Here is a 23,323-nt window from a genome sequence, read left to right on the forward strand (position 1 = left end):
ACTTAGGTTTGGCTTGCTGCGGGGAATGACTGCGGACTGTCTCCTCCGTAGTACGGGTAGAAACGAGGTAGAACGTAATTCATACACCTAGACAACAAAACTACTCAATGGTTTAGAATCGCATTTTCAGGGCCAGCAACAATCTTGGGGTTCCGGCTGAATGATTTCATCCTCTCGGAAATAAGAGCACAGGCCACAGCCAAGCAAAATGCCACGTGACTGCACGTGATACCCCTCGGAGAGCGGTCTTATCTCAGCAACGCTAGGTCATAAGCGGTAATGCATAAACACATGATCCCGCCGCCAAAACATCGCCCGCAAAACACCCAAACGATTCTCCGGATTTCCTTCGTATGCATCGGATTCTCAAGTTGACGGGCCTCGTCTGCTTCCGCAACCATGAGGATCACCGAAATTATTATTGACGTGAGCAGTAATCCTAATAGAGGCTTTGATCCTCATTTTGCAATGCGCTAACCTGGAGTCGCAGGGCTTCAAATCGTACGCTGTGCGTACGGTGATCTCAGGATGGTGCGTGCCGCAATCTCCATATAATCTGCCGTCGCGGGGAACATCAATCAATATATACTGACTTGCGGTTACCAGGGATGAGTCTTTCAACTCCATCACTGGCCTTAACGGCAGTGGTAAATCCAATATCCTCGACGCCATTTGTTTTGTTCTCGGTATTACGAATATGACCACAGTTCGCGCGCAAAACCTTCAAGATCTCATTTACAAGCGTGGTCAAGCCGGTGTGACCAAAGCCAGCGTGACAATTGTTTTCGATAATAGGGACACCTCTAAGTCGCCGATTGGCTTTGAGGAATATGCGACCATCTCAGTTACCCGACAGATTGTTCTCGGCGGTACCAGCAAATATCTCATCAACGGCCATCGCGCACAACAACAGACTGTCCAGAACTTGTTCCAAAGCGTACAATTAAATATCAACAACCCCAACTTTTTGATTATGCAGGGAAGGATTACAAAGGTTCTGAACATGAAGGCGGTCGAAATTCTGTCGATGATCGAGGAGGCGGCCGGAACGCGGATGTTTGAGGATAGGCGCGAGAAGGCAGCCAAGACGATGGCTAAGAAGGATTTGAAATTGCGCGAGATTGAGGGACTGCTAAAGGAAGAGATCGAGCCCAAACTCGAAAAGCTCAGAGCCGAGAAGCGCGCGTTCCTTGATTTCCAACAGACTCAGAATGACTTGGAGCGCCTGACTCGGCTTGTTGTCGCACATGATTATCTAAGGAGCGGCGACCGGCTCCGCGCCTCTGGGGAAGAGTGCGAGAATAAGAAGCGCAAGGTCCAGGCGCTTGAGGACAGCGCAACCAAACTCAAGAGTGAGATTGCGCACATGGAAGAGGATGTGAAGCGGGTCAAGACCGCTCGGGATAAGGAGTTGCGCAAAGGAGGCAAATTCCAAGCTCTCGAGGACGAGGTGAAAGCTCATTCCCATGAAATTGTGCGTTTGACGACAGTGTTCGATCTAAAGAATGCGAGCATTGCCGAAGAAAAGGAGAAGGGTAAAGAGGTCGAGAAGTCTGTCAAGGACCTCGAAAAGGCTCTCAAGGATAAGAAGAAGGTCTACGACAAATTACAAGCACAATATGATGCGGCCAAGGCTGAGCTAGATGCTCAAACAGCAGAATTCGAACAGAAGGAAGAACTGCTTCAGACATTGCAGACCGGTGTCGCCTCGAAAGAAGGTCAAGAGAGCGGTTATCAGGGCCAGCTACAAGACGCACGAAATCGTGCAAGCAATGCGGCGACCGAGCAAGAACAGGCCAAGCTCAAGATTGCACACTTGGAAAAGAGGATCAAGGAGGAGGAACCGAGAGCGAAGAAGGCAATGGAGCAGAATTCTGGGCTTCTGAAAGACCTCGAGGGCCTCAAATCTAAAGCTAAGAAGCTAGAGGCCGAACTCTCAAAGCTTGGATACGAGCCTGGACGTGAGGAACAACTCTACCAAGAACAGAATGGGCTTCACAAAGAAATTCGCGAGTTACGCCAAAGGGCTGATGCCCTCCAGAGGAAAGTCGCCAACATTGAGTTCAACTACTCTGACCCCTACCCGAACTTCGACAGATCCAAAGTCAAGGGTTTGGTTGCTCAGCTTTTTACTGTGGATAAAGAAAAGCTACAGGCTGCCACCGCTTTAGAAATCTGTGCTGGTGGTCGCTTGTATAATGTTGTTGTCGACTCATCTGACACTGGTACCCAACTTCTTCAGAAAGGGAAACTCCGGAAGCGGGTAACTATCATTCCTCTGAACAAGATTTCCTCCTTCCGTGCCTCTGCCGAGAAAATCGGGGCTGCTCAAAAAATCGCCCCAGGGAAGGTCGACTTGGCTTTGTCGCTCATTGGATATGATGACGAAGTTACTGCAGCCATGAACTATGTCTTCGGTAACACTTTGATTTCCAACGATGCAGAGACAGCAAAGCGGGTGACCTTTGACCCCTCTGTCCGTATCAAGAGTGTGACCCTGGACGGTGATGTTTACGATCCGTCCGGTACACTCTCTGGTGGTAGCGCACCCAACTCCAGCGGCATGCTTGTGACCCTGCAAAAGCTCAACGAAATCACAAGGGAAATAAGGAGCAAGGAACGGGTATTGGCAACACTGGAAGAAACGATGAAGAAGGAGAAGAAGAAGCTCGATGCTGTCCGCTCCACTAAGCAGGAATTAGATCTGAAGAACCACGAGATCAAGCTTACAGAAGAGCAGATTGGTGGCAACTCATCCTCATCGGTATGTGATCATTTTCGCTCTCTTTTTCCAATCAATCACAGTGCTAACGAACCTAGATCATTCAAGCTGTCGAAGAAATGAAAGCGAACATTGAACAGCTGAAGGAAAACATCACTGACGCGAAGGCGCGCCAGAGCGAAGCATCCAAGGATATCAAACGGATCGAGAAGGATATGAACGAGTTCAATGATAACAAGGACAGCAAGCTCGCGGAACTGCAGACTGCCCTGAATACACTCAAGAAGAGCCTAGCTAAGAACTCTAACTCAGTCAAGGACTTGCACAAGGAACTTCAAAATTCAAGACTCGAGTCAGAACAGGTCGGAAGCGACCTGTCTGCAGCAGAGGAGCAGCTTGCTGAAAGCGAAAACACGCTGAAGGCTCAAATGGATGAGATCGATTCGCTAAAGAGAGAACAAGATCGTATCAAGGTAACTTTGGTCCAACCAATTCAACCTTATTTGAGCTAATCCCTATAGGACGCACATGATGTTGCGCAAGTACAACTTGAGGACGAGAGGGCGAAGCTGACAGGTTTCGATGACGAACTCCGCGATCTGGACCAAACAATGCAGTCCAAGAATTCTCAGATCACTGAAGAAGGCTTGGAAATGCAGAAACTTGGACACCAATTGGAGAAACTGCAGAAAGAGCAAACCGTCGCTGAGCAGGCAGTGGCCCATCTGGAAGGAGAGCACGAGTGGATTGCGGACGAAAAGGATAACTTCGGACGCCCGAACACGGTATATGACTTCAAGAACCAGAATATTGCCGAGTGCAAGGCCACGCTGCGTAACGTCACGGAGCGGTTCCAAGGCATGAAGAAGAAGATCAACCCTAAGGTCATGAATATGATTGACAGCGTTGAGAAGAAAGAAGCGGCTCTGAAGAACATGATGAAAACTGTCATTCGCGATAAGAGCAAGATCGAGGAGACCATCATCAACCTCAATGAGTACAAGAAGGAGGCTCTCCACAAGACATGGACCAAAGTCAATGCTGATTTCGGGCAAATCTTCTCGGAGCTTCTGCCTGGCAGTTTCGCGAAGCTGGATCCCCCCGAAGGCAAGGATATCACCGACGGACTCGAAGTTAAGGTATCTTTGGGCAAGGTATGGAAGCAGAGTTTGACGGAACTGAGTGGTGGTCAACGCTCTCTTATTGCTCTGTCTTTGATCATGGCGCTTCTGCAATTCAAACCCGCCCCAATGTACATTCTTGACGAGGTTGACGCTGCCCTGGATTTGTCTCACACCCAGAACATCGGTCGTCTGATCAAGACGCGATTCAAGGGATCGCAATTCGTCGTTGTCTCGCTGAAGGATGGCATGTTCCAGAACGCAAACCGGATTTTCAGGACGAGGTTCAGCGAGGGTACCAGTGTTGTACAGGCCCTTACCCCAGCTGACATGAAGTAAACAATCGATTTCGTCGACTGCTTGGTTTTTCTTGTTGATATTTCTTTCCTCTGTTTGGGCACATGGAAACTTGTTGCGGTCATGGCATAGTGGCATCTGGGCTTAGTGCTGGTGTTTTTGTGGAAGATCTTTATGGACGCTCTGAATTAGCATTATTTGAGGATTTGTTTTATTTTTAGATTTGATGATCTACGTATAATGATACACTCATTGAATTCACTGGCCGAGGCCGCAGTTGCGGGTTTGAGACAACTATATAAAGGTACACCCGTTTATTCCGCCTCCGACCGTCGGTTCGCCGTCATTCATCGTCGTCCGCCATCTCTCGCCGGTCCTTTGCCATCCCCCCTCCTCCATTCCCCAACGATCCTACTCCTCCTACCTTTTTCCTAGATTCCTCCTTTAATACGTTTTCATTTCTCATTTCTTTTTAACTTCCTAGAGGTGTTTGTCGCCCGCTCCAACGTCATTTCCATCGACAGTTCATGCGACACCGGCAGTTATCGGCCCCAGTACTCGAAAGCGCGGTGTCGTTCCCTTTTCGCCTCACTAGAATCCGCTGCACTTTGGAATACAGATAATAACTTAGCGAGGTTATTTTCGGATTTGTTATCGACGCCCCTAAAGCTTGCACTGTTACCGCAAAGCTGCGAAACACTCCGTTTACCTATCCGCAACAATGCCCGAAGAGGAGCCATCCCTCAACATCCCCTCACTCCTCACCCTCGCCGTCGTCTCCTTCTTCGTGATCCGATGGTTTTTCAAGCGTGACGATGATAGCAGCCCACCTAGCGCTCGAGGCCGCGCTCGAGGCAACGTCGTTGATCCCGCCCAAGTCGAACAGATATCCCAGATGTTCCCGCAATTGAGCACGCGCGAGATTATGTGGGATCTGCAACGGAATGGAGGCAACGTAGCAGCGACAACTGAGCGAGTCCTTTCAGGTCGCGGCTTGGATGTGGTAAGTCTATTTGCGCCAGCCGGGCTGGTTGCCACTCCCCCGCCACTGATCGCGTGCTCCGCCGTGCTCTTCCAGGACATGATAGCTAACGTGATGAATGATGGGTTTGTAGCCTCCCCCCTCTTTCCAGCCTCTGGTTGCGATTCCCCCGACCGGTGTACCTCCTGCGCAGCCTGCACCGTCACCCCCAACCAAATCCGACGGACAAGACTTGATCTCGAGATATAACCTCTCCGCGAAAGTTGCCGAGGCCAGTGGGTGTGAGTCCCCTGCGAAATCCTCATCAGGTGGCTGGTCGCAGAACAAAGAAGAGCGGCAGCGCATTCTACAGAAACGGAGGGATGATATGATCCTGGCGGCGAGAAGGAAGATGGAGCAGAAACAGCGGGAGGGTCCTCAATAGCGTATCCTGGATTCGCGGATGATTTGATTTATAGAATTGCCCTTGGCGACCGTTATTTGACTCGTGCCTCGCTAGATACCGGGTTTACTGATACGGTGCCGTGGTTGACCATGCGTGTATTTAGCTCGAGGGTTGAGTGTTATGTGGAAGTTCCTCGCTCCTTTTTTTTCTCTCATTTCTGCATGTTTATTTTTAATTACTGATATCCATACTGGACTCTCCTATCTTTGGACTCTACAGCAAAGCGTCGCATGCTCATGGTGTTAGGTTGAATCAAATCGTCTGCAGTTTTACAACAGGAAAGATAGGGTATATATACATTTGAAGTTCATCATAGGCAAATATATCGCGGCCTGTATTCCTTTTCCGTAACTCCAAATCAAAAGAGAAGCCAAAAGGTCGTTTTAAGTCATTCTAGAACTCCATATCATCGTCATAGTCCTGCGTGGCGTCATAACCACCATTCGCGGCAGCTTCTGCCATCTGCTCCCGACGAGCTTGTTCTTTTGAAGCACCAATCCGTCTGAACAAACATTAGAAATGTTTGCATAAATGAACGCGGGTAGATGTAAAAGAACATACCTAAGCCCATCAACTACCCCACCGATAAACCCTCTCCCTTCACCAATCTCCATAGCCCCAATTCCAGTCAGCGCTATACCACCGCCCGGCCCAGCTGCAAGATCCAGAGCATCTACACCAGACCGAATCTTCGCGGACCGCACCTCTCTCATCTCTTTTAACAGCCTCCTCGTCTGGTCCGGATCCACCACATCGTCGCTAGCGGCTTCCAGCAACATTGTGCCTACCTCAAGCCAGTGGAACGGCAGCGTCGGTGGCTCCCCGTCATCAAATGCTTGATCCTGCGCCACATTCTGTGGCAGGAATGGCGGGGTCGGGTAATAGCGCTGTCCTTCGGGAGTGTAACGTGGGCGAGCATTCGGCTTCTGGCCGCGGTCTCGGAGACTTGGTTGGCCTGGTAGTGGTGGCGGAGGGGAGAATGTGTATTGGTAGTTGTGATCGCGAGTTTCAATGTCGAGGATCAAGGAAAGTGATTCTGGATGTAACCAAGGTGGAGGGAGTATGTTCGCGCGGCGTTGGCGTTTTAGGAGGAGCGCGAGCCAGAGGGGGACTGTTGTTCGGCGCGGAGGGATGAGTGGTTCAACGGGGCCCTGGACGTAAAACTATCATCAGCTGGCCCCATTGTGTAAACAATATCGGAAGGAACTCACACCTAAGAGCTCGAGGCCCTCTAATCGCTGGCGAGGGACTATTGTGACCATCTCCATCTCCGCCAGAAATGAGATCTCCGAGGGCGTAATGCCCCGCGGGAGGGGAAAGGCCATCGACCCGTCGGGATGGAATGCAATCGAGGACGGGGAATCAGATCAAGAGGGTCGGCGATATTCAAGATCGATAGTCCATAGCAATTCTTGATTACGCGAACAGACTGGCTTTGTTGCTGCGAGGCGTAAATGTGGGCGCTGAAAGGCGGTGGTTTGCTCTGTTTGCAGCCCGCAGCTTTCCAGACTATTTCTCCCCGTTGCTTGTAGCTCTCAGCCTTCTTCTCAAGCTCTCGACCCCGTTCTATGGTCAATTGAGGATACAATGAATGCCCAACCCCGCTCGGGTCTGGCCCTGGCAGCTCGCTATGCCGTTCCATTTGGATTGTTGTTGATCCCTGTGTGGATGACCCAAGTCAATTCCGTCATTCCCGAGCCATACCTCGACGAAGCGTTCCATATCCCCCAAGCTCAGGCATACTGGGCTCATAAATGGACACAATGGGACCCAAAAATCACCACTCCTCCCGGTCTATATATTTTTTCCTACGCAGCTTGCGCCCTTATCCTGCTTCTCCGAGGCTCCCCGACTGAACTTGACCCTCCCGTACTACGCGCATCCAATGCCGTAGCAGCTGCCGTCCTTCTCCCACTGAGACTGCAGACTGCACTCGATACTTTGCGGCGACAGCGTAATACTCGTCCTTCCGGTGCCTGGCTGAGCCACACGGTGCTGAACATCTGCCTTTTTCCGCCCTTGTTTTTCTTTTCGGGCCTGTACTACACTGATGTTTTGGCACTCCTACTGGTCATTGAAGCCTACAATTGGGATTTAAAACGCACGCGTTCAAGGACCGCACCACTCGAGACTGTCGCGTTCTTACTCTTTGGCGTAGTAGCACTGGCTTTCAGGCAGACCAATATCTTCTGGGTGTCGATTTTCTTCGGTGGATTGCAGGTCGTGCGGAAGCTTCGCAGGGTGTCAAATACCTGCGAGTCTACTGATGTGGCTGGTATTGTGAAGGCTGGCTCAAAGAATGAACTATATGATCCTATAGTGCTGGACGCTTCGTTTGCAGGTTAGTGCCTTGTAACACTTCTACTTAGGCTAAAACTGACGGGGACACAGACTACTTCAAGACTGCAGCCTCGCTATGCTCTGTCGCATTGAACAATCTACCTTCTGTTGTCATCTCTCTGGTTCCATATCTGCTCATTTTGGCTGCATTTGGAGGGTTTGTTCTGTGGAACGGCAGCGTTGTCCTTGGACACAAAGAGTTCCACACAGCTAGTTTACACCTGGCTCAAATGTTGTATCTCTGGCCATACTTCCTCTTTTTCTCATGGCCTCTTCTTTTGGCCCCGATGGCCAATGTCCTGCTTCCAAAGTTTATGCTCCCAAAGTTCCTCGATCAAGGCTTTCCGGCCACTCGAAGGCAGCTCCCCAAGCTCCTAACTGCGTTGATTGTTATCCCCATTATGGCGGCCGTTGTGCATTTCAACACGATTGTTCACCCCTTTACCCTTGCGGATAACAGACATTACATTTTTTACATCTTCCGTATTCTCCTGCGCTCCCACCCTTACACGAGATACGCGGCCATTGTTGTTTACTTCCTTGGTGCATGGATGGTCATCTCCGCCGTGGGCTATTCACCTGTCAGGGCTTCTGGCGTTGCTCCCGTTGTCAAGAACCAGCCATCTGCAGCACCATCACCGTCCCCGTCCCAAAAGCCAGTCCAAAAGGGGCAGCAAAAATCGGAACGCAAACAAAAGGGATCTAAGAAGTCAGCACCAGCACCAGCAGCTACTCCCGAAGCCCTCTCTCCCGAAGTCCTGGCTGATCTTCAGCAACATATCATGCGACGGCAACGACAGGAGCACGAAACATCCCGTGTGAGCTTTGTGCTCGTGTGGCTCGCAGCGACGGCCCTGTCGCTTATTACTGCCCCATTGGTTGAACCACGATACCTTATTATCCCTTGGGTGATGTGGAGGCTTCACTTGCCGCAGTCCCCAACACCGGTGATTTACCGTCGCGCGAGTGATGAGAAGGATCTTGAGGCGAGAATTGCGATTAATTTCCCATTGTTCCTGGAGACAGCTTGGTTTTTGCTTGTCAACGTGATTACTGGAGCACTTTTCCTCCGTGGCGGGTTTGAATGGCCCCAGGAGCCTGGCAAGATCCAGCGATTCCTATGGTGATATATTTATTTAACTGTAATTCTATAGATTGTACCTTTAGTCGTTAACTTTAAGAGTAAAAGTAAATATTATTCAGCCTGAACTATTTCACATGCGCCCGCTGTCTGTGTGCCCCTGTTTGCTTATCCTGCAGCTTCCCCCCATCGTTCTTATCTTATCTCTCCCAGCACAGGCATTTTTCCTTCTCCAACAACGCCGTCATGGGTGACAAGCAGGACCGTCCAGCAAAACGTCCCAAGTTATCATCCAGTCCAGCCTCAGATCCACTCAAAAACACCCACTCGCCTAACCTCGCCTCCCTCCACCGCTCCATAACCCCTCCCCCGGCGCGTCCTGGGCGTGTCCCGGTTTCCCCGCACCAGAACTCGGAGAACGACGCTCCCGCTACGAATACAAACCAGCCTCAACTAATTCCGTCTCCGATCCAATTGACTCGTATCAGGGACTTCAGTGAATCGTTGAAGAACAATGAAGACACGGTTAGATTGCGTGATATCTTGGGTGATCCTATGATCCGTGAATGCTGGCAATTCAATTATTTGTTTGACGTGGACTTTCTTATGAGTCAGTTTGATGAGGATGTGAGGGATTTGGTTTCTGTTAAGGTTGTACATGGGTCGTGGAAGAGTGAGTCGGATAATAAAGTACGGATTGATGTGAGTATCTCTTTCGTTTTGGTGCTCGTTGGCGGTGCAGCTAGAAATTGGGCGACACATCCAATTGGGCAAGAATAGGAACTGATAGTACTTTAGGAAGCATCCAAGCGGTATTCAAATGTCGAGCCGATTGTGGCATATATGCCTGAGCCGTTTGGGACCCATCATTCGAAGATGATGATTCTGTTGAGACATGATGATCTTGCCCAGTATGGTCCTCTTCAAGACTACGTACTTAGTTTGGCCACGTCCAAGACTGAGACAACATAGGGTTATCATCCACACAGCAAACATGATTTCTGGCGATTGGGCGAATATGTGCCAGGCAGTCTGGCGTTCGCCCCTCCTACCTCTCAGTACGAATGGTGCCGAAGAACAGAAATCTTCTGTTTGGGGCTCAGGCGAACGATTTAAGCGCGATTTGCTTGCCTACTTGAAAGCATATGGTGTGAAGAAGACAGGCCCCTTAACTGAGCAACTTGCGAAGCATGATTTTAGTGCTGTTCGAGCTGCGTTGATCGCCAGCGTTCCTTCCAAACAGAAGATTGGCACATCAAGCAATGAGGATGGTAAACCGCTTTGGGGATGGCCCGCTTTAAGAGATGCTCTACGAAATATTCCGTTGCATGAAAGCGACAGTAATACGACGCCACATATCGTTACTCAGGTATTAGACCCATATCTTCCGGTTATGATTTAGATGCTGACTCTTGGAACACAGATGTCCTCCATCGCCACACTAGGGCAAACAGACAAATGGCTAAAGGATGTTTTCTTCGACGCCCTTGCTCCGTCAAGATCTACGCACACATTAAAGAAGCAACGGCCACGGTTTTCTGTGATGTTCCCAACAGCCGAGGAAATCCGGCGCTCACTTAATGGCTACGGTTCTGGCGGATCGATCCATATGAAGTTACAAAGCGCTGCCCAGCAGAAGCAGCTACAATATCTACGGCCATACCTGAAGCACTGGGCAGCAGATGTGGCCGATAAATTGCCCGCGATCATCCAGGACGCCGGCCGTCGTCGTGCAGCACCGCATATCAAAACGTATATACGCTTTACAGATGGAGAGAGCATGGACGTGATCGACTGGGCACTTGTCACATCGGCTAACCTCTCAACTCAGGCGTGGGGGGCCGCCACTAATGCAAATGGAGAGGTGCGCATCTGTAGCTGGGAAGTTGGGGTGCTGGTTTGGCCGGGACTTTATGCTATTGGGCCTCAGTCGCAGTCGGCGGCCATGGTGCCGTGTTTCAAAAAGGACAAGCCAGGTTTTTCTCGGGAGGTTCCAGCTGATGCAGCGGGATCGACCGCTCTGGTTGGATTTCGGATGCCGTACGATTTACCCTTGACTTCGTACTCTGCACAGGATGTCCCGTGGTGTGCAACGATGCCTCACTCAACGCCCGACTGGCTCGGGCAAACTTGGGCAGCATAGCGGATTATCCTAAAACAGTATGGGTATAGCATAGTATGCATAGCATAGCATGGCTTCATTCCGTCATCAACTACTTCGTGCCGTTGCGAAACGTCTCATAGATAGCATCAGATAACATGGGAAAAAACACCCTATCCAAAACCAGCCTTCCGATTTATTCCATCTTGTATTATCCAGTACATTCCCCATCTTACTGGGTACCGATCGAGTCAATAAGATCGTTGACCTTCTGAATGTACAGAGCCTGGGCCCGTTGCTGGCTGATATGGCTGATTTCCTTCCACGCGTTGTACTTGTACTTGCTCTGTTCACCATCCGTTAGTTCACAGGCCACTTTTAAATGGCAACTAGAGGGCAAGAAGGCTAAGAACGCACCTCGATCTGGTAGAAGCTAGGCTGAGCAGGTTCCTCGTCCTTCGACCGCTTGAAGAACGCATACAGCTACACAAAGTGACCCTGTTAGCATTTCCATTCTAAAGCTATCCACCGCACCTTTCCAATCCCCGGGGAGGATGAGATGGGGGAAGGGACAGCGGCAATAAAGTATTCCAGACAACCCAAACGAACCTTCAACTTATCATCAGTCCCGGGCTCCTTCTGCAGGGCCTTGACGAGCTCCGTGGCGAACTCGAAACCGGACTTGAGCGCAGCGCTCTGATCAGCATCAGAGACCGAGGCGTCGTCGCCACCAGCGAGAACAGCATCGACAGCGGCCTTCAGGGCATCGGCGTTGACCTTTCCGGCGGCGGTTTGCACGGCGGCGGAGAACTTCTCCTTGGACTGCGCGGCGGCGAGGGCGGAGTTGAAGGATTCGACGGCCATTTTCGTTGATTTATATAGATGAGTTGTGGATTTAGTGTTGGGTATGAAGAAGAAAAGAGCAGAGAAGATATGAGCTGGAGCCTGGAGGGGTGAAAAGGGAAAGTTGCAATGGTTGGTGGGGTGTTGTTTTGGTGGGGTAATTTTGTAGCTTCCCTGATATCCGTTGGGGACCTCCAGATGACCTCGACCACTAGCTAGCTACTTTACCATCACCTCATCACCGGAACACTCCCTGATCGGAATGTTAAGATAAACTGCCCGCTCAGGCCGCCAAGTCTATGCGCGATGTCGTAAACCGGACACTCAAGTCCCGACACCTAGACTTGGAACCTTGAACTTTCTCGTCTATTTTATCCCCCGCTCTCCCGTGTCAGAACATCATCTCGGAATGGTTGTTGTACAACATTGGAAGCTCTACCGGCATACTTTTCGCTTTATAGTGTGTGCATCCGGGTTTTGTATCTGTGAGGCCACTTCAATTCCAGATATATAGTACCATGTGGCATCAACCCGTCGCGCCAGTCGGGATGGTGTTTCTCGGGCTCAAACGATATAGATAAATAGATAGGTATATTGGAACATAATTACTCGTATAAGCTGATGGCATCAGGTACCAACCCAAGCCAGGGTAGATGCTCCTACCATACAATATAGGACCTTGGTAGGATACTCATAATTATTAGCAGTCGGGCTCTTTGGCGAAATGAGCCAACCACGGCAAGTCAGGCAGAGTAACAAGCGTGCTAAGTACTCGGACTCTACATACTCTCATGGACATCAACTGGTTGATCAGAAGCATGGAAGAGTACATTACTTGACGGGAAACGTGCATGGCAAGGTCTAAGCAAATGGAGCTGGATTCTGTGATTCTTGTTCTCATATTCTATTCGCGATCTGGGGTAGATAAAACGCCAATTCGCTCACGAGCAGGCAATAGTCATAATCAAGACCCGCAAAACAAGATGCTATTGAAATGAACCAACGCCGGAAATGCGAAAAGAGCCAAACAGGAGAGAATCAAATACACAGGTCAGAAGAGGACATGTATGTACGAGGTACCCGGTGAAAGTTGAGGCAATACATCTACCAATCAACAGCCCAGCCATTCTTTGCCAAAAAGTCTTCGCAAGCCGCTTTCAAGGCATAGTTCGGACGTAGATCGTGAACGGTCATCGGTGTCCGTGTGATTGGGTCCACGCCAGATTGTTCGACGTACTTGAGGACACCTATACGGTCAAAGCTAGTACCAGAAGGTATGATAACTGGATCGTGCATGATCTCGAAGGTGATACCGTCGACAAGATAGTCGGGGACAACCTGTTCCGTCAGCATCCGAGGTGACGAAAAAATGAGCCTGCTAGTCTTGGATAGACTTACCCGTTCTTGAACCTCCCCATTGGAAGCAATACGGAATGCCTCGCGCACATTATGGATATTGTTATGGGCATCTTCCCTCAGCGCTTTTTGGTCTTCCCCAAAACCCGTCTCTCCGATCTCCCCTCTATCCAGCTGCCCTTGGAGATTGTCCAACGAACGCTTCAGATCCGCTTCAACCAGTTCCTCCATAGTCGCCAGTGTTTGGTTCATTTCGCGCAGCCGTGACGTTTCCTTCGCAGCCCAGATCTGCTGCTTTGCGCGCAGGACAGCCTTGGACAAGTTCTCCGTTTGTGCGTTTCTGGCTGCCAGACTGGCACGGTATGCATCAATGGCAACCTCATATGCCTCCTGCGGCCGCTGAAGGCCCAAAAGTGCCTGGGAGAGATACCAGCAGCTCTTCAGGCTATTCGGCGACTTAGCCCCGTACAGATCAATAGCGGCGCGTGCATCGTGTTCGACGCCAGCCCATTTCTCCAGCCTTATCCGGGTGAGGGCGCGATTTGTGAAGAAGGTCGCTTCGCGAGGGTTTTTCTGGATCCTACATGATACAGCGTCGCCATTAGCCTCCTTTGCCCTTTTTTTCCCGCGAAGAGAAAATATTTGTCATGCTTAGCTCACGCTTGGGAATAGAGCTCCTCCGCGCCGTTGTAGTCACCCTCCTTGAACAGAATATTGCCTTTTTCCTTCAGGTCTGACATGTCGGCCGACAGGTATCGTTCGGGAGTGAAGAAAGGGAATAGTTCACGACGGGATTGCTCTTTCGAGAGAAAGTCAGGAACGGAGTAGTCGTCGCACCGGGTTCTGCGTTCTGGTCAAATATAGTGGGGCAGAGTGTTCAGGTGGTCGACGGTGGTCCACTGTAAAATGCGGAGCCTCCCGGTATACTGGATGTAGATAGTGCCAGGGGCAAGTTGCGACTGGCGATCCAAGGCTGAGACGGGGGGAGTGATATCGAATGGGTGCAATGTGGGATATTACACACTCATATCGCAGCCCGACTTGGGTCAATGCAAACGCAGCCTGGAGCCAAGGCTGACAGCGCTGCTCTGTGAGTATTTTTGCAGGCGCGGGGCTGTAGAGATGCGATTTGGCGACCTCAGTCAACGGCTGGGTGAAAGCGTTTGCCCTGTGCCGGGGGAATTGGGGCGCAGAGAGTGAACAACACTTTTGCTTGCCATCATCTTGGTATATATTCAAGACAGCGTGGTAATATGTCTGGTGAAGTTGGAGATCGAAAGTGATCGATCCCCGCAGAATCTACTATGACTCAGCAGTACTGAAAATACTATAGCAAAGTCAGATCTCGGAAGAGTGAGTATTGAATGCGGATGAAACAATTGTATTCTAGCTCTATCTCTGCGGAAGTAGACGAGGAATAACAAAAATCATTTGGCCCGCCAAATCCATCCTGCTTGCGTGGGATATCGTGACTCGTACAAAAAAAGCAGAGGCAAAAAAGAAAACCGAAATTCATCGGGATCGACGCTGATAAAACACCATATAGGAAAAGCCGAAAGGGTCGGGAGTCGGTCTGACTTGTTTCCCACGCATCGATGATCTCGAAATCTCGAACGGTCTGTCCAATGTCACGAGCACCGTTGGAATTTGCAGACGGGCTCCAGTGACATGGTCATGCAGTCGGCCTGGGTCCGATTGATGTGTATGGCAGATAAGGTGGGGCCCCCGCCTGAGCCTGTCTCGACCATTTAATTTTTAGATCTACTGAGCGAACTGCTGCTCGTAGTCCTTGATGGCCTGGACCTTAGGGGCAGAGGAACTGTTGGGATCGAACTTGTAGGTCACCCACTCGTTGGCGAGGCGCTTGGCCAGCTCAAGACCGATAACGCGCTGGCCGAAGCAGAGGACCTGGGCATCGTTGCTGAGGATGGCGCGCTCAACGGAGAAAGAGTCGTGGGCAGTCACGGCGCGGATGCCGCGCACCTTGTTGGCAGAGATGGCGACTCCCAGCCCAGTGCCGCAGATGAAGAGACCACGGTCAGCTTTGCCATCCCGGATGAGTTTGGCACCCTCGACGGCAGGGTGAGGGTAGGCAGTCTTGTCAGAGGTAGAGTTGACACCAACGTCGAGGACCTCGCTGACATTGGGGTTCTTCTCGAGAATAGACTTGAGGGTGTCCTTGTAGGGTTGGCCAGCCTCGTCGGCGGCGAAGACAATGCGAAGGCTCTGAGACATTGTGGATGATTTAAGATAGATAGAAGATGGATTTGAATGTGTTTGATCACAGAAGATTGAGTTGTTTGAAAGTCTTGCGGATGGAATGCTGGAGAATAGAGAGGTGGCGTAAGGGGGGGAGTTGGGAGTCTTTATATAGGCTGGCTGGGCAATCGTACGTCCGGACTTGCCTCCTCTGCAGGTAGCAGACTGGTCTGACCGAGCCCCCCTCCCCCAGACTGGAGTGGAGATGGAGGCCGTGCTGTAGCCTGTGCCTCTTGGGCCCAAGGTTCCAAAACATGACTTCACGGAAGCCAGCTTGCAACTCATTGGCCATCTTCACGCTGGCGTCATTAAATGCTGGATTCGGCTCGTATCAGCCCGGTTGCATGTGTTCCTTAGTCGCCATCCTTTTCCGATTGATTGTTTATTGCAATGAGATCCACTGTCACCGTTTGCTGTGTGGATGGACCTTGATATCGAGCCCGCCAAGTCCATCCAAGACAGCTACAAAGGAACAACTAGCCGACATTGCAAGGAAGTGCTAGCAGTCAGCCAACAACTATGAATAGATGCTCGGAGCTTTTAGGAACAGACGGTCGACAGAAAGTGTTTAATCGCGCCACCACATACTCAGAATCCTTGTCCATACTGGCACATGTGGAGCTTGTTTCGACCTGCGTATACAAGAAAGCGAGGCATTAAACTTCGGATGCCGCCTTGGGTCTAGCGTGCCTTTTGTGGCCTGCCAGGTCCGGGATTATGCTTCCCAAGAGCCAACAGGTTTGTTCCTTAACAGCCTGATCAACGAGGATCTTAACATGCTTGAGTCTGTGGATTGCGAATCACAGCGTTTGTTCCTATCCGTCCTATGACGTAAATCTTAAGGCTTCCAAGTTGCTGTGCATACTTCAAGTTTTCGACTATTTTCGCGGAGTATCGTTCGCAACCCGTTTCTCCTGCTCATCTGTCAAGTTGCGTCCCATCTCCCGCTTGAGTGCAATGAGTGGCCTGTCGCCGATATCCACTGCATCCCAAGAATCAGGACAAAGTCTAGATGCTGCTAGCGCATCAGAACCGTGCACTAGATGGAACAGTCGCACCTGCCGGTTAGGTCAATCCTCCTCTAGCGACCCCACCTGCCATCTTGGGACTGCCCCTCATGTGTGTAGCCGACAGCTCTCATTGGCCCACAGTGGGCCGCCAAACACAATCAGTGGTGGGGCTCGTAATATTACCGGCCGGGACGGATTTTTGCTGCCAAAACCTTTTATGAACTGGTAATATTTCAATAATTATACACCGAATCCGGGAAGCTCTTTTCAGTCATCCCCGCCGTTATTATCGTCCACTGGAGACGTGCTCAGGCACAGCACCGGGATACCCAGATTCATCAAGCGACGCCTCACCGACTCCGAGCTGAGGTCTCATGACCTTCGTAGACCTCCTCAGCCTTGTCGATGGACAATTCAAATACGCTGAAGGACCCTTGACAACGCGCCCCACGGCGCTCGTCCACTTCTTCCCCCCTCTCCATTTTTATCCCCATTTTTATCCCCAGATCTTCTTCTCCAGACTGTCATCGACGCTGCGGACCACAATTGTCCGGGCACTGGCCTCATTGGATAAGTGGATGCATCTGCGTGGGACGATCTCTGTCTGTGTCTTTTGCTGGGTAAGTCCACCGAATGCGACTCCATTTCCCCGTCTCAAAGGTGTATTGCCAGTCGCCAATGAGAGTGCCCCGCGAGAGAAATGGATCATTCGCTAACGCGCATGGTGCAGTGATTGGCAAGCTCACCTTTGACCCGGGTACGACATTCGATTCATTTCCTTGCCATTCTTGCGCTTTCGTCACTGCCCCAGTGCTCCGAGCATTCCTTATCTAGCCGGGACGGCAAGAATCGCGTGAATAGCAACAACCGATTGAACGGAAGGCTGTGTCGGAAACATCCAAAACAAAAGCTGCTGAGAGGATTTATTGCGCAAAATCATGGCTACAAACACAAAGCAGGCCTATCCGGTCCTGCCCAAGAATCTTCTTTTGATCTCTTTGAAGATGTACTTTGAGCCGCCGCGAACGCTCGAGTACTGCCGCGCACTTCTTGACCCCAAAAACGACATAGTTCGGCCAGAAAACCGGTCTAAGCTCCTCCTGGCTCTAATTCCTGACTTTCTCACCATCTATCCCTGTGCGGGAATTATCAACGAATACGTCTCCTCATTGCCAAAAGATGATTCCCCATCACTTCCCGCCCCATTCCTGCTAGGCGCACAAGACTGTTTTTGGGAATCTCTCGGGGCCTACACCGGCGAAGTATCACCACTTTCTCTTAGCTCCATGGGTGTTTCCATTGTTGAGCTAGCCCATGCCGAGCGCCGCTCCGTCTTTGGCGAAACGGATGAACAGGCTGCCCGCAAGGCTGCCGCGGCCTGTGCACACGGCATGGTCCCTCTGGTATGCATCGGCGAAATCAGTGCACCTGGCCCGGTTGCTTCAGAAGCGGTTGGGCTTGCGGTGCGAGAGTGCGAAGTACTGGTTCGTGCCATACTAAAAGCTATCCCAGCCGATGCACCCGTCATTTTTGCTTATGAGCCTGTCTGGGCCATTGGGAAACCTAAGCCCGCCAGCGTGGATCATATCTCTGCTGTGGTGGACGGGTTGCGCGCATTGGTCGGCCAGCGACCTGGGGACGTCCGTATTCTGTACGGAGGCAGTGCTGGGCCCGGCCTGTGGGGGCCCGGAGGTCTGGGGAAAGCTGTCGATGGCATGTTTCTGGGCCGATTTGCGCATGAAATCGAGGGCGTGCGCAAGGTCGTCCGAGAAGTGGAGGAAACTCTCATTTGAACGCTGGAATCAACCAATGAAAGCGGCTTAATCACGAATTTTAGAACGCATACTAAAAGTCATAGATGGGGCTAACAGACGAAATTGCATTTGACGGCGTATGAAGCAAACGGGGTGCAACAATATTGACTAGATTTAATGAGATGACCTGATCTTACTTGTTTCCATCCTCTCCCCCTCTTCTCGCCTTCAACGGCCAAGTGTGGCTTTGACCCCTGCAAGCCATGCCGCAGCCGAAAATGCATGATGACCTCATGGGGCTTACCGCGGAGTTATACAGGCGGCGCAACGTACAGCAACACCTTTGATAACAACCAATCCATACAAGCTTGCCTTGAAATCGACCCTGCAGCGGGCTTTTTGCACACAAGTGGTTGGAGGTTACACCTTTTAGGGTACCGACGTGGACAACAAGTATATTACAGCCAAACATTATACCAGAGCGTCAAAACGCATGCAACAACGGGCTAATCATTCTCCGAGTGACCAAAGTCCATTCTATCTTGAATTCGTCTTTTACCTTGTTTCCTCCCGCAGTTCCTGTTTCACTCGAGTTACAGTTCCAACTCCGCCATAGACAACACCCGTATACATCATGGCAACAGAGGCCCCTGCGTCCAAGGCAGCTCGAGCCTGCTTACCGTTGGTGATGCCTCCAGAAGCGAAGATAACCTTGCGCTGTAGCCCACTTGGCGCCTCCACGGAAGGAACGTTTTCCGAGTCAGGCTCGGCTCGCGTAGTGGTCGCTGCCAATTCCTTGGCAATCCCGGCCTTTTCCGAATCATCCTGGATCGCATCCAGCATCGCCCGGTACCGAGCCACAAGGACCACCGTACGGTCGAACAGCTGTGGGCCGGAATATCCACCAGTCTCTTTAAGTGTTGCCTGTTCTTTTGACGGAAGCGTGTAACCTTGGGGTAGAGGATCCGGGCGGCGATTCGTTGTATTTCCGACAATTACACCGTCGACACCGGAGCCTCGAACAGCATCACAAATTCCGGAGACTTGCTCATCTGAGTCCTCATCCGGACTGACCTTGACCATAACATATGGTTTGGTCTTGCGATCCACGCTCTTTGCAGCTCCCACGACAGCCTTGAGGATTGCTGTGAGCGGAGCTGTAGCCTGCAAATCACGGAGACCGGGTGTGTTGGGGCTTGACACATTCACAACAAGAATATCAGCATATTTGGCCAGACGGTCCACGCAATACACATAGTCGCGTTTGACGGCCTCGATATCAGCATCCGGCGTAGCCTTGTTCTTGGCCACTTGGACAGCGAGAAGTTTCCCAGCCTGAAGACTACCTGGAGGTACCTGAGCCTCGCCGTTTAGAACACGTTGCTCAGCCGTATCGTGTAGGCCGAACCCATTATTGTAAGCGTAATCGCGAACTCTTTGCTCCAGAATAGCCGCCATGTGATCCGCGCCCTTAGAGTTAAGGCCGTACCTGTTAATCATAGCTTTCTGCGAAGGCAGTCGGAACACTCGAGGGCGTGGGTTGCCGTCCTGTGGCAAGGGGGTGGTCCCTCCAACTTCCACGATAGCGGGACCAACCGCGAACAGCGGGTCAGGAATTTCGCCATGCTTGTCAAGCCCGCCTGAGATACCGATAGGGTTTGATAACTTGTATCCAAAAACCTGTTCTAACCATAAGCATTTTGGGACGGTATGACCGTAAGTATAATGCTACCAACCTCAGTCTCCAAGGCTCCATCGCCATCTGGATCACCACGCTCCCGCGGATGCAACCCATATTTATATAACATCCTTAACGCATCAACACCAATATGGTGCGCATCCTCGGCATCAGGAAATAACGTCCTGATCAACTGCACAGCCCCGTAACGGTGAATACTCGCACGCGTATCTGAACCATACACCCACCCAACCAACAGCGTCAGTGCCAACGATGTCCCCAGAACTGTTCTTCGCAGTCCGCGTCCGGACTTCTTGGGAGCCTCTTTAGCTGTCTCAGCTGCCGCCGTTGTGGTTGTTGCTGCGGGTGCCGCCGCGCCTCCGGCGCTTGCTGCACCAGTATCAGACGCATACCGCAGGCTCTGAGATTTCGCAAATTGTCGGCATGTTGGGACAAAAGTTCGTCTTGGAAGACGGGTTACACCCGTGAGCGTAACCCTTCGGACGCAGTTCGTGGCCATTGGCACTCCGTGTGGGTAGTTGATGGTGCAGGAATAAGTACGTACTCTCCACCCGAATTAGTTCAAGACTGGTAAACCTGTATACATAATAAAGTTTAGCTAATCGGACCTAATAGAATAATAACCATTCCAATTGAATCCATATCAACGAGGTATTCAAAGACCACAAGAGGAAGCTCCAAGCTCGGTCCGAAATACTCAACTCACCAGTCCAGTCAATCAGCGTCCAAACAGCCCACTCTGTCTCTTCAGACGGTCGGCGTGATAGACGTCTTGCGCGCTTAAACTCAATTGAAGAGCCAAACCACAGAAATCGAACCCAGGGATCCTCCTCGAGGGTGTGTACTTCAGTCAACGGTCGATAATCAACCTTCGGGTTCGGCCAACTTCTTTTACCGCCTTGGGCAGATGGGTGGTGGGGAGGGCGGTCAGAGAATAGATCGGGTAGAATGGCAAGGCCGCGCAGGCTACATAGAGAGTATAGCAGGTACATGATCGTTGAATTACGAGGTATGTATTTGTTATGATCGGTATATGAACACAATGATCATAGGGAGTCAGTAGCAGACTTCCAAGTACATGAAACGACAAAGAAATAGAACGATTCGCTGAACTCCAAATCCCCACTAGATATTTATGCCACTCAAAATATTGGAAACAAAACGCCTGTTTTTGCCGCCTGACGCCAATTGGTAGATGAAGTCAAGAGTCAAAAATTTAAGCCGGGGCCGACGGTCCGCAATGGCTTGCCGGTCGGCTGAGATGTTGGTACCAGAAAGACAAGACAGGAAATCAAGCGTAGGAGAGCTTCCGAAAGCTTCCCTAGTAAGTAGAAGATGGAGAGATAGAGGGTGACCAAGTTGAGGGATTAGAAAAGGGCACCAACAGACGGACAAAATTCTGGGGCGATTGACTCATTCGTCGCTCATTCTATCATCGTCGTCTTCGTCTGCCTTCGGTTGTACGTCTGCTGCCTCTTCGGTTGGCTGTGCTTCAGGTTCCTCAGCGGGTTCTGGGGGAGGGGGCATTGTTTTAGCGAATTTGGGGTCGATAGCAGCGCGGTAAGTGGACCGTTTGTATACTTCGAGTTCCTCTGGATCACGAGCCACGACTTGCATCTGGTGAACCTGGTCTTCCTTCGATTTAGGCTTTGTGGGTGCGAGACCCGCCTGGGCGATGGTTCGCGCACGCTCGGGCTTTAGGCGCGTCTTTCCAATAATTGGATAGTAATAAGCGGCCTTCTGTGTCGGTGTCATATTGGTATCCTTCGCTTCGGCAGGGTCGTAAAGCGCCATTGCAATGTCCGTTTGTTTCTGGGGGTTACCAAGCGCCTGTGAGGTTGTGGCGTATGTACGTGCGCGATCATATCGGTGGAACTTCATACCGTCAGCACCCTCATTGGTGTAGAGATCTTCATTGTCGCGATCGGGGTTGGATAAATGTAAGCTGTTTCGAACGTTCTTCACCGAGTCCTTCTTTTCCGGTAGGAATAGGTCATAGTCGTATGGGACAGGACCAGGATCTTGGTACAGGTTAGGGTTAGATTTATGCAGGGCTTTCTTGGTGGCGTATTCCTGGGCAACACGCTCCTCAGGCTCTGAGGGAAGCAGAATCGCAAGGTCCATACGCTCGTCCCGTTTGCCCCCAGAGCCCTGGACTGGCGCTTTGTCGAATTTGAACTGCACAAAGCCTCCAGGATCGGGGAAGCCTTGTAAATCGGGGAGGAGTGGATAGTAGCCGACGGGTTTTAACTTTGGGTTATCTGGATGCACAGGGTGCGCCCATGCATCGGTCTCAAGCTTCGTTGGAGCGAGGCCTTTCATTTGGCTTGACGTATCTTCACCCACATGTTTGCTGTCCGGATAGGCAATATCGAATCCCTTCATAATATACTTCTTGACATAAGTCGGATCATCTTGAGATTTCTTGTCGAGGCGCGACTTAGGGCGGATGGCCGTGACCTTTGGCCCATCAGGGGCGCGGATACCAGCGGAAATGTACTGCGTACGGCGCAGGAAACTGACATTGGAATTTTTGGGCGCAGGGTTTTTCAGTTGCTCGAGTGTCAAAAGAAGCGGTAGGTCAGCGGGATCAATTGGTTCTGGGTTTTCCGGAGCCATGATAGCTGAAAAATAGAATCAAAATTAGAGTCTCGCTTTCGTGGTTATTCTATTGGTTCAGTAACCTACCGCTCTCATCCCCCAGATGCAAGCCTGGAATACCAACCAGGTCAATTGGCATACCACCTTCCGCATCGACATCAATGTTGGGTTCTTCACGTCGACCTAAATTAGAAGCAAACCCTGGAGTAAGAAACCTCTCAAGCCCTTCATGCGGAATGTCGAGGAACTTCGGAGGCATATCAGGAGGAGGGAGATCATTCCGATAACGCAGGGAAGCTATGTATTCCTGGTGGAAGCCCCCAGAGGAGCTGCTATCCTTTGATTTCGACATGTCTGGTTCGCGCTTTTCAAGAGGTCCAGTAGAGCCAGGTGGTGTTTTCTGGGAAGAAGGCGGGGTACAATCTATTCAATCCAATATTAGCATTCATATACTCGAGTCCATAGCTAGCTCGCCGGTAGACATACATTGAGCAGAAAGGGAGATTGGAGAGATCTCGGAATCCCCAAAAACAGCCAGGTCCCCGTTTCCAGCGTTTGAATTGACCGGCGCGAGTACTGAAACAATAGATGAGCTGGTTATTGGCTGCTTTTGTGAACCATGAGACCGAAACACAGCGCGCAAACTTACCTGGGGTTCGAGGAACCATTCTGCACTCCCCTACCGCCTGATGTTTATGGTTAGTGCAAGAAT

General features: G+C 50.9%; 11 protein-coding genes across 11 annotated transcripts; 5 read left to right on the top strand and 6 right to left on the bottom strand.

Moving 5' to 3' along the window:
- Window positions 1–399: 399 nt before the first annotated feature.
- Window positions 400–4,182, top strand: ASPSYDRAFT_151731 (condensin subunit SMC2; the record flags this gene model as incomplete). The annotated part of the gene is made up of 5 exons (XM_040842123.1): window positions 400–426; window positions 491–531; window positions 607–2,764; window positions 2,821–3,195; window positions 3,244–4,182. The coding sequence occupies 5 exons, from the start codon at window positions 400–402 to the stop codon at window positions 4,180–4,182; spliced, it is 3,540 nt and encodes a 1,179-aa protein (XP_040702319.1).
- Window positions 4,183–4,861: 679 nt separating this feature from the next.
- ASPSYDRAFT_151794 (CUE domain-containing protein) lies at window positions 4,862–5,546 on the top strand (the record flags this gene model as incomplete). Its single annotated transcript, XM_040842129.1, has 2 exons — window positions 4,862–5,140; window positions 5,256–5,546. The coding sequence occupies 2 exons, from the start codon at window positions 4,862–4,864 to the stop codon at window positions 5,544–5,546; spliced, it is 570 nt and encodes a 189-aa protein (XP_040702320.1).
- Window positions 5,547–5,960: 414 nt separating this feature from the next.
- psf2 (DNA replication protein PSF2) lies at window positions 5,961–6,892 on the bottom strand (the record flags this gene model as incomplete). The annotated part of the gene is made up of 3 exons (XM_040842198.1): window positions 5,961–6,069; window positions 6,129–6,718; window positions 6,779–6,892. The coding sequence occupies 3 exons, from the start codon at window positions 6,890–6,892 to the stop codon at window positions 5,961–5,963; spliced, it is 813 nt and encodes a 270-aa protein (XP_040702321.1).
- Window positions 6,893–7,154: 262 nt separating this feature from the next.
- On the top strand, window positions 7,155–9,034 carry alg10 (dolichyl-P-Glc:Glc(2)Man(9)GlcNAc(2)-PP-dolichol alpha-1,2- glucosyltransferase; the record flags this gene model as incomplete). The annotated part of the gene is made up of 2 exons (XM_040852142.1): window positions 7,155–7,908; window positions 7,959–9,034. The coding sequence occupies 2 exons, from the start codon at window positions 7,155–7,157 to the stop codon at window positions 9,032–9,034; spliced, it is 1,830 nt and encodes a 609-aa protein (XP_040702322.1).
- A 200-nt stretch (window positions 9,035–9,234) lies between these two features.
- Window positions 9,235–11,131, top strand: ASPSYDRAFT_151517 (tyrosyl-DNA phosphodiesterase 1; the record flags this gene model as incomplete). Its single annotated transcript, XM_040842106.1, has 4 exons — window positions 9,235–9,690; window positions 9,787–9,899; window positions 9,961–10,357; window positions 10,412–11,131. The coding sequence occupies 4 exons, from the start codon at window positions 9,235–9,237 to the stop codon at window positions 11,129–11,131; spliced, it is 1,686 nt and encodes a 561-aa protein (XP_040702323.1).
- A 190-nt stretch (window positions 11,132–11,321) lies between these two features.
- On the bottom strand, window positions 11,322–11,953 carry ASPSYDRAFT_151268 (uncharacterized protein; the record flags this gene model as incomplete). The annotated part of the gene is made up of 3 exons (XM_040842086.1): window positions 11,322–11,435; window positions 11,507–11,572; window positions 11,699–11,953. 3 exons carry the CDS (start codon window positions 11,951–11,953, stop codon window positions 11,322–11,324), a joined length of 435 nt encoding a protein of 144 aa, XP_040702324.1.
- A 1,083-nt stretch (window positions 11,954–13,036) lies between these two features.
- ASPSYDRAFT_150700 (putative U-box domain protein) lies at window positions 13,037–14,028 on the bottom strand (the record flags this gene model as incomplete). Its single annotated transcript, XM_040842027.1, has 3 exons — window positions 13,037–13,270; window positions 13,331–13,868; window positions 13,949–14,028. 3 exons carry the CDS (start codon window positions 14,026–14,028, stop codon window positions 13,037–13,039), a joined length of 852 nt encoding a protein of 283 aa, XP_040702325.1.
- A 1,021-nt stretch (window positions 14,029–15,049) lies between these two features.
- ASPSYDRAFT_152349 (RpiB/LacA/LacB family sugar-phosphate isomerase) lies at window positions 15,050–15,523 on the bottom strand (the record flags this gene model as incomplete). Its single annotated transcript, XM_040842181.1, has 1 exon — window positions 15,050–15,523. The coding sequence occupies one exon, from the start codon at window positions 15,521–15,523 to the stop codon at window positions 15,050–15,052; it is 474 nt and encodes a 157-aa protein (XP_040702326.1).
- A 1,972-nt stretch (window positions 15,524–17,495) lies between these two features.
- ASPSYDRAFT_57811 (triose-phosphate isomerase) lies at window positions 17,496–18,350 on the top strand (the record flags this gene model as incomplete). The annotated part of the gene is made up of 1 exon (XM_040849431.1): window positions 17,496–18,350. The coding sequence occupies one exon, from the start codon at window positions 17,496–17,498 to the stop codon at window positions 18,348–18,350; it is 855 nt and encodes a 284-aa protein (XP_040702327.1).
- A 493-nt stretch (window positions 18,351–18,843) lies between these two features.
- Window positions 18,844–20,966, bottom strand: ASPSYDRAFT_951574 (dihydroorotate dehydrogenase 2). Its single transcript, XM_040853081.1, has 2 exons — window positions 20,048–20,966; window positions 18,844–19,991 (listed from the first exon to the last, which is right to left on the bottom strand). Exons 1-2 carry the CDS (start codon window positions 20,507–20,509, stop codon window positions 18,867–18,869), a joined length of 1,587 nt encoding a protein of 528 aa, XP_040702328.1. The 5' UTR covers window positions 20,510–20,966; the 3' UTR covers window positions 18,844–18,866.
- Window positions 20,967–21,423: 457 nt separating this feature from the next.
- On the bottom strand, window positions 21,424–22,963 carry ASPSYDRAFT_151239 (uncharacterized protein; the record flags this gene model as incomplete). The annotated part of the gene is made up of 2 exons (XM_040842083.1): window positions 21,424–22,634; window positions 22,699–22,963. The coding sequence occupies 2 exons, from the start codon at window positions 22,961–22,963 to the stop codon at window positions 21,424–21,426; spliced, it is 1,476 nt and encodes a 491-aa protein (XP_040702329.1).
- Window positions 22,964–23,323: the final 360 nt, after the last annotated feature.

Source organism: Aspergillus sydowii (genome assembly GCF_001890705.1).
Source record: "Aspergillus sydowii CBS 593.65 unplaced genomic scaffold ASPSYscaffold_5, whole genome shotgun sequence".
Lineage (NCBI taxonomy): Eukaryota > Fungi > Ascomycota > Eurotiomycetes > Eurotiales > Aspergillaceae > Aspergillus > Aspergillus sydowii.

Coding starts and splice junctions, on each gene's coding strand:
- ASPSYDRAFT_951574 (XM_040853081.1), bottom strand. CDS start 20,509: ATGGCCACGAACTGCGTCCGAAGGGTTACGCTCACGGGTGTAACCCGT. Junction 19,992..20,047: donor ATGGAGCCTTGGAGACTGAG/GTTGGTAGCATT, acceptor TGGTTAGAACAG/GTTTTTGGATACAAGTTATC.